General features: G+C 40.6%; 1 protein-coding gene across 1 annotated transcript in view; it reads left to right on the top strand.

Annotated features, from left to right (window-relative positions):
* The window catches only part of hgsnat (heparan-alpha-glucosaminide N-acetyltransferase), a 38,296-nt gene that overhangs the window by 4,999 nt on the left and 16,414 nt on the right, over positions 1-16,883 (top strand). The window contains exons 3-10 of the mRNA XM_048529608.2: positions 610-743; positions 3,616-3,743; positions 4,112-4,181; positions 9,826-9,895; positions 10,807-10,913; positions 14,733-14,809; positions 15,282-15,312; positions 16,687-16,847. Of these exons, the coding sequence (XP_048385565.2) occupies positions 610-743; positions 3,616-3,743; positions 4,112-4,181; positions 9,826-9,895; positions 10,807-10,913; positions 14,733-14,809; positions 15,282-15,312; positions 16,687-16,847 (778 nt within the window). The remainder of the gene's footprint in view (positions 1-609; positions 744-3,615; positions 3,744-4,111; positions 4,182-9,825; positions 9,896-10,806; positions 10,914-14,732; positions 14,810-15,281; positions 15,313-16,686; positions 16,848-16,883) is intronic.

Genomic DNA, 16,883 nt, shown 5'->3' with positions numbered 1-16,883 from the left:
ACCTTCATTGCTATGAACAAATTATTTTTGTAGTGAATCGTGTTTTTTGACATTGAACAAACAGATTGAGAAAGGAATAGAAGGGAGTATTGATTGGAATAGATGAAGGATGGGATGCTCATATGGATCATTAAACATTGGCATGGACCTGGTCACTAAATGACCTGTTTTGGCTTTGTAAATAATTGTAATAAAAATGAGTTTTGCATGTATTTTATTCCATGTGTGTTCAACGTGAGATGTGTTCCCAGACTAGTTGAATGGTTCCAATCTTTCATTTTCCACCTGGGGGTGAAACCAGTTTTCTGGGTGGTGCCTGATTTGGGTGAATTAAACTACACATTAATAGTTCACACGACAAACTCAAGCACAGATTGCTGCAGGCAGAAATTGTTTGTAATTTGTCTTTGCGCTGGTTAGATTGATTTCTGGTGCACCAGTCACTGAATTTCCAGTCAGGATAAATGGTTTTTAACCATTTATTTTAAGGTCTGCACGCTAGTTCGAAAACACTAAAGCTAAATAGCAAGGCTAAATGTAAAGCTGATTTTGTTTATTTAACTGTCTCTCTCTCTCTCTCTTTCTTTTCTGTGTACCTGATTTTCTCAGTGTCTGTACCAGGAACTTGGAAATGTACCTGCAGAAAAACATCCAGGGCACCCTAAGAATTCAACATTTGCCATTGACACAAAGTATCCGGTAACATTACAGGTGAACAGTAGTGTCGATAAGGAAATGTGCAGGTTAGTGGATATATTTCCTCATTGTTGCTACTGCAATGAAAGGTATGTGCATTTGGAGAAATTTTGTGCTACTTCGTACATTTACTGGAAGAGTGTGAGCATCTGCTGTGCGACCTGGTTAATACGGAGAGTCAGCTGGACATTTTTGATTCAGGCAGCAGTCACAATCCTTTGATCTGGTTATTAATCAGGGACAAGAGAAGATGTAACTTCGTAGATAAAGGAGCCACAGGTACGGTGGTGGAGGAATCAACCTCTGTGTTGCTTGTTATCATTGGAGATGAGAATAGAGATTGCACAGAGGATGGGGAAGTAAACCATGATGCTGGTACAAGAATCAACTCTGGCTGTGGAAAAGAATGTTTTGGAGGTAAAACATTCAAGAAGGGATAGATACTGTTTTCTATTCTCAAGAGTCGTAAAGCCCAGCTTTAAAGGTATCTTGTAGTTTGAGGTGAAGGATCTAGTCGTCCATGTAGAACCAGTGCCCTAGGTAGAGTTAGGTGTGATGATTTGCTGAGGGAGTTTAAGCTCAAGTGTAAATTAAACATTTGAAATATCTAACTGACAGAGTGGAGGTTGGGATTTCAGTTCATGAGGTACTAGCACTAGAATTTGAGAAACTGTTCCACTGAAAGAAACTGCATTTAAACTGGATTAAGTCCACCGTCTTCAAACAGTGACTAATAATATGGATGAATCACTGTGCTGCATTGACTTGTCGGGGCTTAGATCTGCCTGATTGTATTAAGGCATAGCAGCTAAGGCCACATACAGGAAAAATTATAAAAATGTAATATAAAGTACTATATTTGAATGCTTATTGTTTTTGTAACATAAGTGAAATAATGAACACAAGGGTTTGAATAAAGATAATAAAATGTGAGGCTGGATGAACTCAGCAGGCCCAGCAGCATCTCAGGAGCTGTGCGTTAGTGAGATGTTGCATAGGATGACTAAGGTTCAGAACTAAACTTTCAAGGATACTGGACATTAGAGAAGGGCAAACTAGGAATTGATGTGGCTCAGTTGAACATGATGTGGCAAAGGTAGTAAGAGAGAACGCTCAACCCTGAGTTTTAGAATGCAGAATCAATCTGGATAGAGTTAAAGTGGGAAAGGTCCAGAAGTCCTTGCAAGAGTAGGTTATAAACTTGTAAATAGTGACCATCGTGATGGACAGGGAAAGCTAGAGGGGCATATACCACAATAATAATTGTAATAACGTTTTCATTTTGAAGTTTACGATTTTAATGTTCACTGGCCAAATCAAGTTGCAAAAGTAACTCGGAGGGTAAGTTTATAAAATATATTCAGAGAAATCCAACTGAGGAAACAACTAGGCATTAGGTCATTATTAAGTTAAATCAATCCCGTGGTTAACACTACAAAAAGAAGTTGCTGTTTGTGGGTGTTTTGTGTCAATTGTCTGCTATGTTCTACATACCACTAATTCAGATTAGAAGTACTTTGGCTTAAAGCACTTTAGGAAGTCTTGCAATCAAGAACGATGCTATATACACTTGTTAAAAGTAGGTAAATGGTAATCTTGTATAGGACCATAATATGGAGTGCCATAATAAGTGTGATAAAACCTGAAACTGGGATTATAAATTTAAACAGTCAGTTGTAGAAGTTTGGTGAAGCAGTTTGAATTAGATTGAGCAAGTGAAAGTTGATTCTTAAAAATGCTCAAGAATTAAAAGCAAATGGAAACATGGGATAGCCTGGCTAGCTAGAGAAGTTAAACATTGTAAATCTCTTCTTTTAATCTAATACAATGAATGTTGCCAAATGAGTAGCAGGTTTGAGTGTGAGGTGGATATTAATATCAGCAAGGAATGACTCAGTTTGAGGGGGAAGAGAAAAGTAAACTATGAGAGATTTTGCAAAAGTGTTTTAAAGGGAGGGTATTTCTGAGGTAAATGTGAGCACCCTCAAGGTGGAGATGGTGACATTATAGAAAACAAGAAAAAGGTGAGTGTTAAATATTTGTTTATTGTGACAGTAGAGGTGACAAATTACTAAAAATTAGTGGGAAAGCAGGCTTGGAGAGTGAGAAACTGGAAGTAATTAATATTAGTTTTTAAGTAAAAAGCCCTGAAGACATCTCATGAGACTAATAACCAACAAATCCCCTGGATCTGATTACCTATATCTTTGGGGTTTTCAGAGATGATTTCAGAATTATGAGTTGCATTGACTTTTATCATACAGAATGTCCTAAATCCTAGAGGTGCCTCCTATAGTTTGGAAGGTAGTAAATGTAACTCTATTTTTGAACATTGGAAATTGAAAATGGAGAGCCATTGATCACTTAGCCAAGGATTAGTCATAAAGAAAAACACTCTAATCTATTTAAGGATGTGGTAACAAAGAACTTGAAAAACCACTAATTAGGCAGAGTCACTGTAATCTTGTTGCAATCATACAGGGGTTTGGTGAAACCATTTGCAGTACTCTGTACAGTTTTATGTCATCATACCTAATTACGAATATATTTTTCTTTGAGATTCATTAAAGTTTACCAGGTTGATTCCTGTGATGAGAAGGATGTCTTATGTTAAGTCATTGAGTAGAATGGTCATGAAACGTTCTTTGTTTGTGTCTCCACATGCTAAATATTTGCAGTATTCTGTTTTATATCTGAAACCTGACTTGTTTTGTGTCTCATGGAAAAAGCCTCTAGTCTGCTGTTTGGAATTTCTAAACCAATGAGTGTACGGCACCTAAAGCTATATCCCAAGAATAATGTGCACCAATCAAATCCAAACATTTAAGCTAATGATTTAATTGTTTTGATGGAGTGCCTAAAAAGTTTCTGTCTTCAGTTCTCCTTGCTGTAAACTTTCTATTTTTGTGTTTCTTGCAGGGTGCATGAAACCTTTGGTGAATTTGGACATTATTCTTTATGGGTGACCAAGGCAAACCTGAGTAATGCAAGTGGACCAGTCAACTGTAAAATCATCATTGACCAAGAACCCGTTAGCAACAAGCTTCGTATGTATACTTGTGAAGAGCTGCTGCAATTTGACCTGTTCAGAGTCAAAAGGATAATGTTCTAAGAAGTTGAAAAACATTAGTAACCATTTTATCACTGTCCATGAGTGATACAGCAAAATGTTTCCATTTCACATGAGGTGGAATAAATTTATCATTACAAGCCTTATCTGTACTGTGTCTATGACGTATATGTCAAACTGATAAGCTAAGTAATATTGGATCGAAGCACTGACTGTGGTTTGGATTTGCAAATTCTTGTTAATTTTGTTAGGTTTCTGGATTATTTCCTCCCATTTTAGTTTTGAAATGCTGCATAATGCTTTACTATCTCAAAATTTTGAAAATATTTTCATATTTCTCTGCAGCTATTTTATATGCGTTCCTTGCCTATGGTGCATTAGCCGTTTTGCTGTGTTTAGCACAGTTAATAATGGGGTAAGTGCCATAACACATGTTATTCAGTATCAATTAAATTACAGTTTTAAACCACTTCTTGGTAAAACCACGTGAATGTGGATAGGGTTAGGCTGCTGGTCAGTCCACCATCCGTCCTCCATTTTTGATGGACAGGCCATAGAGGGATAGGAGGTAAGTGACAAGTAATTGGAAACTTGGTCACTTTTACAGTCAGTGTACAAGCTTTGCAGAGGAGTCACAGCCTGTCTTTTGTCTCCCCATCGTAGAGGAGACCTACATCATGAACAGCAAATACAGAGGACTAGGTTGAATGGAGTAAATCGTTGCTTTGCCTGAAAGATGTTTGGGGCTTCATATGGTGAGGAGGGATTAGGTAAACGTGCAGGTTTTATATGTTCTGCAGTTATGTGGGAAGGTGCTATGGGAGTGTGAGGGGATGATGGGAATGGTGGAAGACCGTACAGAATTCCTGCAGAATATTGACAAGCATCAGCGGTTGATCTTGGTGTCCCTAGAGAGGGAAGTGTTGCATAAGCATCAGACCAAAAGCAGAGAAGGAACCTGCTACATCACTTTGCTTGTTTCATAAACTCTTTGAAATTCATTGTCTCCAGTAAATGTTCAAAAGTTCAATGATTTTACTTCCAGCATTGGTCCCGATGACCTATTTCCTGACCATCTTGGCATAATTATTGATCACTTATGCCCTCGTTACCTGCCGAGTAATGATTCTACCTCATCAAAATTGCATAATTTTAGGTTCCTCTGCTGGAGGACACTGGCATGGTTTTTAAAAAAGGTCCCAATTTTCCTAGAATTTCCATCATAACGAAATCCTCTCATCCAGCTTGTTACAGTAAATCTCCAGAGTTCTCTTCCCAGTCTGGACACTATTCAGAGTTTCAGCCCTTTCTCAATGTCCAAGCACCTCATGGTTGACATTTGAGAACAGAGCAGGATATTTGAGGGTAACTTGTAGCTATATTTAAAATTCTAAAGAAATGAGGCAGTAGTGTGTACACAGTGAGCGAATGGACTAGAACAAGGGCATATAGGTACATGTAGAAGTTATGACGTTGACATTGTGCAATGTCACAACTATTTTTTTGCCCAGTTAAAATGAACCCTCTTGTATCTCCCTTAGTTCTAAAGTGGATGCCCTCATTTGTTTAAGTTGAAATCAGTTTCCCCAGTTTGTTTTGTGCACAGAATGCAGTGAAGTATGCTGCTGGATTTAGTGATTGAAATGGTGGTTGCATATTTTTAAGACTGTTTGTTTGGTAAATTTTGAAGGAAAGGTGGGTCAATGAAGCTTGAGAATAAGACTGTTAGTTGTGTGCTGTAAAGATTGATGATACAGATATGAAACAAATGAATAAAAGAACATTTTAAAGGCCAAACAAGTGGCAAAAAACTGCTGGAAACAAATTTCACTGTAGATTCATCAGACCATCAACTTTGGATCAAATGAGGTTAGAACAGTTCTTAAGTGGTGCAGAGCTAGAAACAGTAAAGATTGAAGGAGACTTGGCACAACATTAAGATGAACATGTGCAGAGAATAATCAAAAAAGTTAGCGGCATGCTGCTGTATCTATCTAGAAACAGAATACGAGGGTGTTAGAAATTGTTTCATCTGTACAAAACCCCAGTTAGACCACATCTGAAGAACTGAGCTGTTCTGGGCACCACACCTTTTTTGAAGTATAATCTTGGTTTGTTAGAATGATGCTAGGATTGCAAATTTTAAGTTACACGGAGAGGAGAAACAGCTGTGGTTGTATGCCCTGGCACCTAGAAGGCTAAAGAATAAGTTTGAGCGGAACTGACAAGGTAGTTTGGGAGAAATTACTTGCTCTTAATGAAAATGAAGAGGATATAAAAAGTGACAAATCAGAAGTTAAAGTTGGTAGAGATAAGCAAGAGTGGTAAAAGTTTAGAAATTTTTCTGTAGCTGCAGTTGATGTTAGATAAATTGCTAATTTCAAAATTTAAATTAACCTTAAGCTTATTAAAAATTAAGGGAGATGGGACAAAGGAAACTTTATAGACCAGCCATGTTCTAATTACAGAAATGAAGGCTCAATGCTGCCAATAAATAAGCTGAGCAGCTTGTTTTTTTGCATTTTATAATTTCAGTAATAGTGCATTTGAATGTTTAGCGAGATGGTTAGATTCTGTCACTTCCTGGTACTTGTGTGGTGCATATTGACCATCACCAACAAGTTAGAATCTAAACGCCTCCCCATGCCATTCAATGACATTACCATTACTGAATTCGACAAGGTCAATGTTCCGGAGATCTCCAAAAGAAATGCAGGTGCTGTAAATCAGGAACAAAAACAGAAGTTGCTGGAAAAGCTCAGCATCTGTGAAGAACAACAAAAACAGTTAATGTTTTGGGTCTGGTCACCCTTTTGACAGTTCCTTCCAAACCTACAACCTGTCTTGTTTAGAAGGACAAAGCAGCAGGAGCAACAGCACCTTCAAGCCACCTGTAAGTTGCCAATTCCATCACCTCCCACACGATGCCACAATCAGACACATGCTCTTCCCCTCTCTTGTCAGCAATCTGCAGGAACTGTTACCTTCGCGACACCCCAGTACATTCTTTCACTATTCCCAACATCCCCTCACACTTCCACAGCATTTTTCCATGTAACCGCGGACAGTGTAATATCTGCATGTTTACCTCATTCCTCCTCACCATCTGAGGCCCCGGACATACCTTTCAGGCGAAGCAGCCACTGACTACTTCAGTCTTGTCTACTGTGTCATCTCATTCCTCTTTAAACAAGTTGCAAACAACTCAGACCAGAATGTTATGAATAAATTTGCCGAGGTGTCCCACAGTACCAAAGCAGTCAAATCAATACGAGCACAAGCCGGTACCAAAGCAAAACATTCCCACTTTATTAGGAACAACATTGCAAAAATCTTTAATCCTAAACATGCTGTCCCTAAACCTATTTGGCCCCTTAAGATTATTATACTTCCTGAGTGTCACGTAGATTTATGCGGTTGCTCTGGCTCTGGGTCTGCTAAGCTGCTTTTTCCCCCTCCCCTCTCTGGATGGTCAGCTGGTTGCTGCCTGTTGCCATGCTAGTCTCCTCAGAAGGCCTCAGACGATTCCGAGAGCAGTTTCAAAACTTGGATAAGAGGGATCTGCAGTGATATCATAAGCTTCAAAATCTCCCTGCCCTACCACATCCCAAAACCAGCCCAGCTCGTCCCTGCCTCCCTAACCTGTTCTTCCTCTCACCTATTTTTTCCCCCCACCACTGCACCTCAAGCTGCACCCCCATTTCCTACTTACTAACCTCATCCCGTCCCCATAACCTGTCCATCCTCCCTGGACTGACCTATCCCCTCCCTACCTCCCCATCTACACTCACCTTTACTGGCTCCATTCCTGCCTCTCTAATTGTCTGTCTCCTCTCCACCTATCTTCTCCTCTATCCATCTTTGATCCACCTCCCCCTCTCTCCCTATTTATTTCAGAACCCCCTGCCCCTCCCCCATTTTTGAAGGGTCTAAGCCCGAAACATCAGCTTTCCTGCTCCTCTGCTGCATGGCCTGCTGTGTTCATCCAGCTCTACACCTTGTTATCAGGGATCTGCAGTGAACTCCGTTTTCATACCTTTTAGATTTCTGGAAAGTTCTTTACTCCTGGACAATCGGGGAGATAGTTTGAAACGTGAGTTAATCATTTGAGATGGCATGCCATTATCAGTTTCTTTGTATAGCAGGACCCGGTGCCTTTCTGCTTGGAGCTGTCTTTTGTTTAGTGGATAAGCTGTTGTGGGTGCCTGTGCAGAGATAACTGTTGCCTTTACATTATGCTAATGTCATTAGCACCTGGCTGGTGTTCACACTGTCTGGTGCATTGGTTTTGTGATTTGATTTTCATTTGGCTAATGTACCCCTCACCCCTTGCTGTTCAGCCAAGTTGGCAATCTGTGTTTTAACAGCCAGGAGGTTACAATAACAATTTGCTGTTCTTGATGTGGTTTCCTCTTCCCCTCTACCCTGGGGAGATTAAATACAGGCTGAATGACCACTCTGCAGAATACCTACATTCTGTTTGTAAAAGTGACCAAGTTTCCAATTTCTTGTCACTTCGACATGCCACTGTTTCCATGCCAACATTTGCCTTGGCCTCGCTGTATTATTCTGCTTTCTCTCCACGGATGCTGCAAGACCTGAGTTTCTCCAGCAATTTCTGTTTCAGGCCTCCAGCATCTGCTGTTCCTTGTTTTATTGTAACAACACCTGCAATTCTCCTTACAAACCACAGGCTATCCTGACTTGGTACTGTACCACTGCTCTTTCAATTTAATTCATTCAGAATCCTGCCACACTCTTCCTAACAGCACTATGGCTGCCACTTCATCCCATAGAGTGCAGCACTAGAAGACACCTCATCTCCACTCACCTGAAGCAAGATGGGCAATAATTTACTTAAATAACCTGGATGTGACTGTATAAGGCATGATTAGTAGGTTTGTGGTTGGTACAAAATTAGGAAGTATTGTTGAATGTGAGGAACGTTATCAAAAGAGGGATCTTGATCAGATTGGGATGTGGGCTAAGGATTGGCAAAAGTAATTCAATACAGGATAAGTGTGATGTGTTGCACTTTGGAAAGTCAAACCAAGGTAGGACTTGCACAGTAGATGATAAAGTCCTGATGAGTTTATGGAACAGCAGGACCAGGAGTAAAGTACATAGTTTGTTGCAAGTGGCGTTACAGGTGGACAGGGTGCTGAAGAAGGCAATTGGCATGCTGACCTTCATCAGTCGAGACGCCGAGTATGGGAATTGGGATGTTATGTTACAGTTGTATAAGTTGTTGGTGAGTCTGCACTTGGAGTATTATGTACAGCTTTAGTCACACAGTAATAGCAAAGACGTAGTTAAAATAGAAAGCACGCAGAGGATTTACAAGGATGTTGCCAGGACTAGTAGGCCTGAGTTATAGGGAGTGGTTGGCCAGGATAGGACTTCATTTATTGGAATGTAGGGAAATGATGATTGATTCTGTCGAGGGGCATAGATAGGATGAATGCATGTAGTCTTTTTCCCAGGGATGGGGAGTTTGAAAACTAGAGGGCATATGTAGAAGGGAAAGATTTGAGGAGGACCTGAGGGGTAACTTCTTCACACAATGGTGTGTAAATGAAATGTGCTGCCAGAGAGAAAGATTGAGGCAGGTACAATAGTAATATCATTTTTAAAAAAAAAAATTGGATAGGTACATGGATGGGATGGGTTTAGAGGGGTATGGACCAAATGTGGGCAGTAGGAACTAAGAGTCGATACTGTGGTCAGCATGGACCAGTTTGGGCTAAAGGGCCTGTTTCCATGCTGTATTACTGTGATTATAAATGCTGCCAAATCTCAAGACAAAATTTTAAAAGCAGATGTTCGAGTGTAGGATGAAAGTCGACCAGGAGCTCCCCGGTGATGGGTTCGACCGTCCTATGATCAAATAGCTTAATGTTATCCAGACTTACACGTTGAAAATTGATTATTTTGGAAAATTATCAATTGTGATTGGCTGTAGAATGAAACCAAGGAACCTTCAAGATAACGTGGAGAGGTAGAGGTGATTTGAGTGGGCTGAATGGTCTTTTAATCAAAAATCTTGTTTTTTGGTCCAGGCTTAATTCTGTCAGGAACCTGATGTCTAGCCTTTCGTATCGGGTTGAGATGGAACGGCTAATTAATTCTGTAAGTAACAAACCACATCAGAATTAATTGTTTCAAATGCATGTGAGTAAGAAAAATGGGCAACATTTACTACATGGATCCTTAGACTAGCCGAGAATGCAGATTTGAGATCTATTGTCTGAGTAGACTACCTAACCAGTGCTCAACCACGCAACTAGAATGTTGAACCGCAGGTAAAGGACTAGTCAAGAGGAGGTTGACAGTAAACTGTGCTGGTCAGACCCCATCACCAGTTGTGCTCTGATTGCTAAGATACAAAGGAAATACTCAAACTCCAGATGTAGTGCAGAGAAGGGCCATAAGGCTTATCCCAGAGTTGGGACTCTGGATAATGGGGAAAGACTGGAGAGACACAAGCATTTCAGCCAGGGAAGGAAATATGAGAGCCTAACCTTAATTTTTGGTGGGAGGAAAGTATGTGTCTTTAACTTTTTTTGTTCGATAACCAGCTCTTTATTTCCACTGCATCCCAAAACCAGTCCAACCTGTCTCTGCCTCCCTAACCGGTTCTTCCTCTCACCCATCCCTTCCTCCCACCCCCAGCCGCACCCCCAGCTACCTACTAACCTCATCCCACCTCCTTGACCTGTCCGTCTTCCCTGGACTGACCTATCCCCTCCCTACCTCCCCACCTACACCCTCTCCACCTATCTTCTTTGCTCTCCATCTTCGGTCCGCCTCCCCCTCTCTCCCTATTTATTCCAGTTCCCTCCCCCCATCCCCCTCTCTGATGAAGGGTCTAGGCCCGAAACGTCAGCTTTTGTGCTCCTGAGATGCTGCTTGGCCTGCTGTGTTCATCCAGCCTCACATTTTATTATCTTTATTTCCTCTTCCTCTTTAAGCTTTTGCTACAGTTTGATTAGAGCATCTCTCTTTTAAAAATCTAAAATGTTTGTGGCTTGCTTCAAAAGGAGTTGGGATCAACAAACCGTGTAATGGACAATGCACCTCAAAGTAATCTGGTGCCAGGACGCAATCGGGGGCCCTACCGACTTCGTTCACTGGATACTTTCCGAGGGTAACTTTTTGATTTTGGATTCTTTCAAAGCTGTTGCTGTTATTGAATGCTAGTGTATGCCTGCCAACTCCTCTAGCTGTTAGAATTGAGCAATTCTTGAAACAAAGACATTAAGGACAACTCTGCCTAATTGATTTTGTAAGAGGCGGTCGCCACCAGAGTCTCATTAATCTTGGTGTGCAGCATTTGGGTTATTTCTGAATGCACTACTGTTGCTGTTTCATATTATTTTGAAATTTTTTTTTTGCTCTCTGGGTATCAGAGCCCTGTCTAGGGTTTTCTCATTTCCTGATTCCCTGCTACTTCCTGTTATAAAATCATAGTCGTACAGCACAGAAACAGACCCTTCGGTCCAACCAGTCCATGCTGAATGTAATCCCAAACTAATCCCACCTGCCTGTGTTTGGCGCATATCCCTCCAAACCTTTTCTATTCAGGTATCTATCCAAATGTCTTTTAAGCGTTGTAATTGTACCCATATTTTTCCTACTTCCTTAGGAAGTTCATGCCATGTGCAAGCCATCATCAGTGTTTTTAAAAACAAAATTACCTCAGTCTACCTTTTAAATCTGTCTCTCCTATCGCCTTAAAGATGTGGTCTCTAGCCTTGAAATTCCCCATCCTAGGGCAATGACAACTACCGTTCTATCTATCTAGAGAGAACACTGGAGCTGGAGGAACACAGCAGTCCGGGCAGCATCAGGAGTAGGAAATTTGACATTTTGGGTTGGAACTCCTCTTCAGAGAAGAGAAAATTAACTCTATCTATACCTCGTTATTTTATAAACTTCTATCAGGTCACCCCTCGACCTCCTACACGCCAATGAAAAAAGCCGCAGCCTAACCAGCCTTTCTTCACGACTCAAACTTTTCATACCTGGCAACATCCTGCTAAATCTCTTCTGAATCCTCCAGCTTGATCGTATCCTTTGTAGAATGAGGTGACCAGGACTGGACATAGTATTCCAGAAGAGGCCTCACCAATGTCCTGTACAGCCTCAACATGACTTCCCAACTCCCACACTCAGGACTGAGCAACGAAGGCAAGCGTGCCAAAAGCCTTTTCAACCACGCAGTCGGTATGTGATGCAATATTCAAAGAATTATGAGCCTACACCCTGGGGTCCTCCTATTCTACAACGCTACCCAAGGCGCTACTATTACTAATATATGCCCTACCCTTTGATGTATGAAAATGCAATAGCTTGCATTTATCCAGATTGAAATATGGCAGATGGAGTCCAGCCTCTTCACCCATTTGATCAAGATCCCTTTGTAATCTCAGAAAACCTTCTTCACTGTGTACTGTGCCACCACTTTTGGTGTTGTCTGCAGACTTACTAACCATGCTTACTATATTCTCATCCAAAACGTTTATATCTGTGACAAAAGAGGACCCAGAACCCTATTGAACACCTCTGGTCACAGACCTCCAGTCCGATAAGCAACCCTCCACCGTTATTCTGTCTCTTGCCATTAAACCAATTACATATCCAGTTTGCAATCTCACCCGATATCCCACATGACGTAACTTTACTAATTAACAGAATCTTGTCAGAGGCTTTACTAAAATCCAAATAAACATGTCTACTGCTCTGCCATCAATCTTTTTGATAACTTCCTCAAAAAAACTCAATCACGTTTGTGAGACAGGATTTTCCTCTCTCAAAACCATGCTGACCATCCCTAAACATTTTTTGCCCCTCTAAATGTCCATATGTCGTATCTTTTTTTATTACCACCTCCGACAACTTACCCACAACCGAAGTCAGGTCCTCCAGGTTTATAATTCCATAGTTTCATCTTACAACCTTCCTTAAACAAAGGTACAACATTAGCCACCCTCCAGTCATCAAGTACCTCGCCAGTAGTTACAGATGAGACAAATGTTTCTGCAAGGGGGTCTCGTAATTTCCTCCCTTCCTTCCCACAACACCTGGGATACACAAGAACACGTCCTGGAGATTTGTCTTCCTTTATAGTCTCTGAGACCTCCCGAACGTCCTCTTCTATCATGTGAACTGTTTCTAAAACATTAGTCTATCTTTCTTCTGTGTTCTCCGGGCTGTATTCCTTGCTCCACAGTAAAAACTGATGTGAAATATTCACTTGCTATCTCTCCCACTCCTGGGGTTCAACACAATGACAACATCGTTGATCTTCAAGAGGCTCACGGTCTCTTTAGTTACCCTCTTGCTCTTAATGTATTTGTAGAATCTCTGTGAATAATTCTTAACTTTACCTATCACTGCTGCCTCATCCCCTCTTTGCCTTCCTGATTTCTCTTTAAGAATGCCCCTGCAGTCTTTATAATGATTAAGGTATTCAAAACCAGTCCAGCTCTCCCCCCCCCCCCCCCCCCCCCCCACTTGGGTGGCCATTTTAAGGGATCTATGTATCTGCACACCAAGATCCCTCTGTTCCTCCACGCTGCCAAGAATCCTATCCTTAATCCTGTACTCAGCTTTCAAATTCGACCTTCCAAAATGCATCACCTCGCATTTATCCAGGTTGAACTCCATCTGCCACCTCTCAGCCCATCTCTGCATCCTGTCAATGTCCCGCTGCAGCCTACAACAGCCCTCTACACTGTCAACGACACCTCCGACCTTTGTGTCGTCTGCAAACTTGCTGACCCATCCTTCAATTCCCTCGTCCAAGTCATTAATAAAAATTACAAACAGTAGAGGCCCAAGGACAGAGCCCTGTGGAACTCCACTCACCACTGTTTAGTCCTTTAGAACTGCTACATACCCTGACTCACTCTTGTCTGTCTTTTTAATTCACGTGCTCTCCTTGTAATCAGAACCTTCCCCATCACTCCTTCTGTTTACACTGTTGTTTGGACCGGGGGAGTGGAGAAATTCTATCAGTGTAAAGTTGTAGTACCAGCAGTTCACTTGGAGAATAGCTGACAAAATTGACATCTTCCCTATTGGTTTGATGCCTAGCATATGGAATCACATTACTGCTGAACAATGAGCAATCAAAAGTACTGCAGACTCTGGCCTATTCCTTTTGCAATCAGCCATTCAGTTGGATTGCAGCTGATCTGTATCTCCGCTGTATAGTCTTAGTAACCTTAAGACCTAATATATTTTCAAATGACCTAGCCCCTCTAACCTTTTTTGAGTGAAAGATCCTGATTTCCACTACCCTGTTGGGTGAAGGACAATCATCACCCTTGAATAATCAAACACTAATTTTAAGATTGCATCTTCATGTTCTGGGCTCCACACGTGCTGAATTGCTACTTTGCTGCAAAGCAGTCTAATTTTGGTCCAATGCTGTAATATCCCAGTGTCTCACAATGGGAAAAGTGTTCTTTTGGAGGGGGTGAGGGGAAAGAAGACGTGCATGTGACCTGGGAAAGGTCTTTAAAAATTCTTGCGAGTTGGACAGGATAAATGTGAAGAAAACTTTGCCTGTTCTGGGAGAATCTAAAACTGGTGGTCATAAATACGGGCGACTTATCAATAAAGCCAACTGGGGAGATCAAATTCTCACTTAGCATGGTTAGGATATGCACCTGTCTTCTGTAGGAAGTGATTAATGTGAATAACATCAGTGCTTTTGAAAAGAAACCAGAAAAGTTTCCCTGAATTAGAAGGAATAGAAAGCTTTGCCGAAATCTGAAGTGAGTAAGGTAGAATAACAGGAGACTGCTGTGGATGGAAAACTGCAAATGTTAGTTGGTTCAAATAGCCTGTTTTTGTGCTGTATGTCTGTGTAGCTCTCTGTAGTCTGGATTATAAGTGAGTCTGCTTGAAGGGAGATGTAATAATTGGAATTTAACTGGATTTCTGTGTTATCTTCTAGGCTGGCTTTGGTGATCATGATCTTTGTTAACTATGGAGGTGGGAGATACTGGTTCTTCAAACATGAAAGCTGGAATGGTAAGTCAGATGTTTTTTGTGTATCAGTGTCTACAATTAACAAATACTAACCTGGTCCCTGTTGCTGTTACCATTTGTTGTACGGTGAATATTTTGCCCTTTGCAGTAAGGGTTCAGAGGGCCGTTTTCTTAAAAACTGTTCTTGTTTGTTCAATTCATTGTGTACGTGCTGATTTACTCCTATTCATTCACTAATTTTGAATACTTTCATTTGGACACAGCACAGGAAAATGTACAATAAAAACAAAATACTGTAGGTGTTGGAAATCTGAAATAAAAATAATGCTACAGAAACTTGGCAGGTCTGCTAACATCTGTAAAGAGAGAAACCATGAACATGTCTAGTTCTGGTATGTCTGTCTAGATCATGTATGTGTTTTAGTTTAATTTTTAAAAAGCTTTTCTATCATGCAATTTGTGCAAATTCTGTCTAGATCTATAATGCTTTGTTTTCTGATTTCTAATTTTGTAGGATTAACAGTAGCAGATTTGGTGTTTCCATGGTAAGCATCTTTTGTGATTTTAGTTTTAAAATGGATAGTGCTATAGAATAGATTTCAGTCTTAGATTTCCAATTACCCTGTAATTGCCAATAAGCTGTTAACCATTATTTAGTTCGTACCACTCTACCTTGGGGCCAGAAGGTTCTGGGTTCAAGTCCCACATCAGAAACTTGAGTTCACATTCTAGCCTGACGCTTTTTTGCAAAGTACTAAGGAAATGCATTAATGTCAAAGATGCCATCTTTCAAGAATAGCCATTAAACAAGATACCAGATGGGTATAAAGTTTGCACAATGTGAAGACCGTGGAGTTTTCTGCCATTCCAGCCAACATTTATCTCTCAGCTAACATTGACCAAATAAGCTCTTTTTAACATGCTTGTATGAGTGCAAATTGGCAATCACATTTCCTAAATTACATCTTTACTACATAGTGTGTAAAAATGCTTGGAGCTGTCCAGAAGTATGGAAAATGCTATATAAATGTTTGTGGCACATGTGAATAATAGAACATGAAGTGAAAGTCTGCGAAGTACCCTTTATGTTGTATATGATTTCCTGTGAATTTAGCCATTTTTATCATAGCAGTTTCAAATCTTCAGAAATAGAAATGCATTTTTAATTAAACAGCTCAGGAGTGATTTTTAATTATTCAATTTAAATGGATGAGATGAATTAAGCAACTTGAAATTTTACAGGAAAATTTGAAATGCATATCTTCAGAACATTCTTTAAGCAGTTTAGATTTTTATTTAAATTTAGGCAGTAGAAAAATACTTCCATTGCCGTTTATTAAGAAAGCATGACAATTATTATTGGGCAAAAGGAAGAATGGGCTGGGGTTAATTTGCCTGGAATGCCAGAGGCTGAGGGGTGACCTTAAAAATACATAAGTAAATAAATTCATGAGGGGCATGGATTGGATGAATAGTCAAACCTTTTCCCCAGGGTAGGGGAGTCCAAAGCTAGAGGGCATAGGTTTAAGATGAGAGGGCAGAGATTTTCAAGGGACCAAAGGGAGCAACTTTTTCAGAGGGTGGTGTATATATAGAATGGGCTGCCAAAGAAAGTGGTGGAGGTTTGGTACAGTTACAACATTTAACAGGCATCTGGATAGGTGTATAAATAGGAAAGGTTTAGAGGGGTATGGGCCAAATCTGGCAAATGGACTAAATCCATTTAGGATATCTGGTCAGGACGGGTGAGTTGCAGCAACGGGTCTGTTTCCGTGCTGTATATCTCCGATTCCCACTGTTTATGCCTGCACGGTGTTTCTGAAAACTGGAAACTGTGGCTAAATTTAAAAACAAGTTGACCTGCTGATTGTTGTTTTGAATGTGTCTAACCAAGGTTGTACTGGCTGTTTCTGCTCTAGGTTTGTGTTTATCATGGGAACATCGATTACCCTCTCCCTGAACTCAGCTTTGCAGGCTAACTACTCTAGGTGGAGACTGTTGGGTAAAATTGCTTGGAGAACTGCAGCCCTAATACTACTAGGGATCTTTATCATCAACCCAAACTATTGCAGGGGACCAAGTAAGTGCTTTATTTCGGCACATGCTTGAACGTTTG

The sequence above is a fragment of the Stegostoma tigrinum genome, chromosome 1 (assembly GCF_030684315.1).
Source record: "Stegostoma tigrinum isolate sSteTig4 chromosome 1, sSteTig4.hap1, whole genome shotgun sequence".
NCBI classification, from domain to species: domain Eukaryota; kingdom Metazoa; phylum Chordata; class Chondrichthyes; order Orectolobiformes; family Stegostomatidae; genus Stegostoma; species Stegostoma tigrinum.
This window is presented reverse-complemented; position numbering and strand designations above follow the sequence as displayed.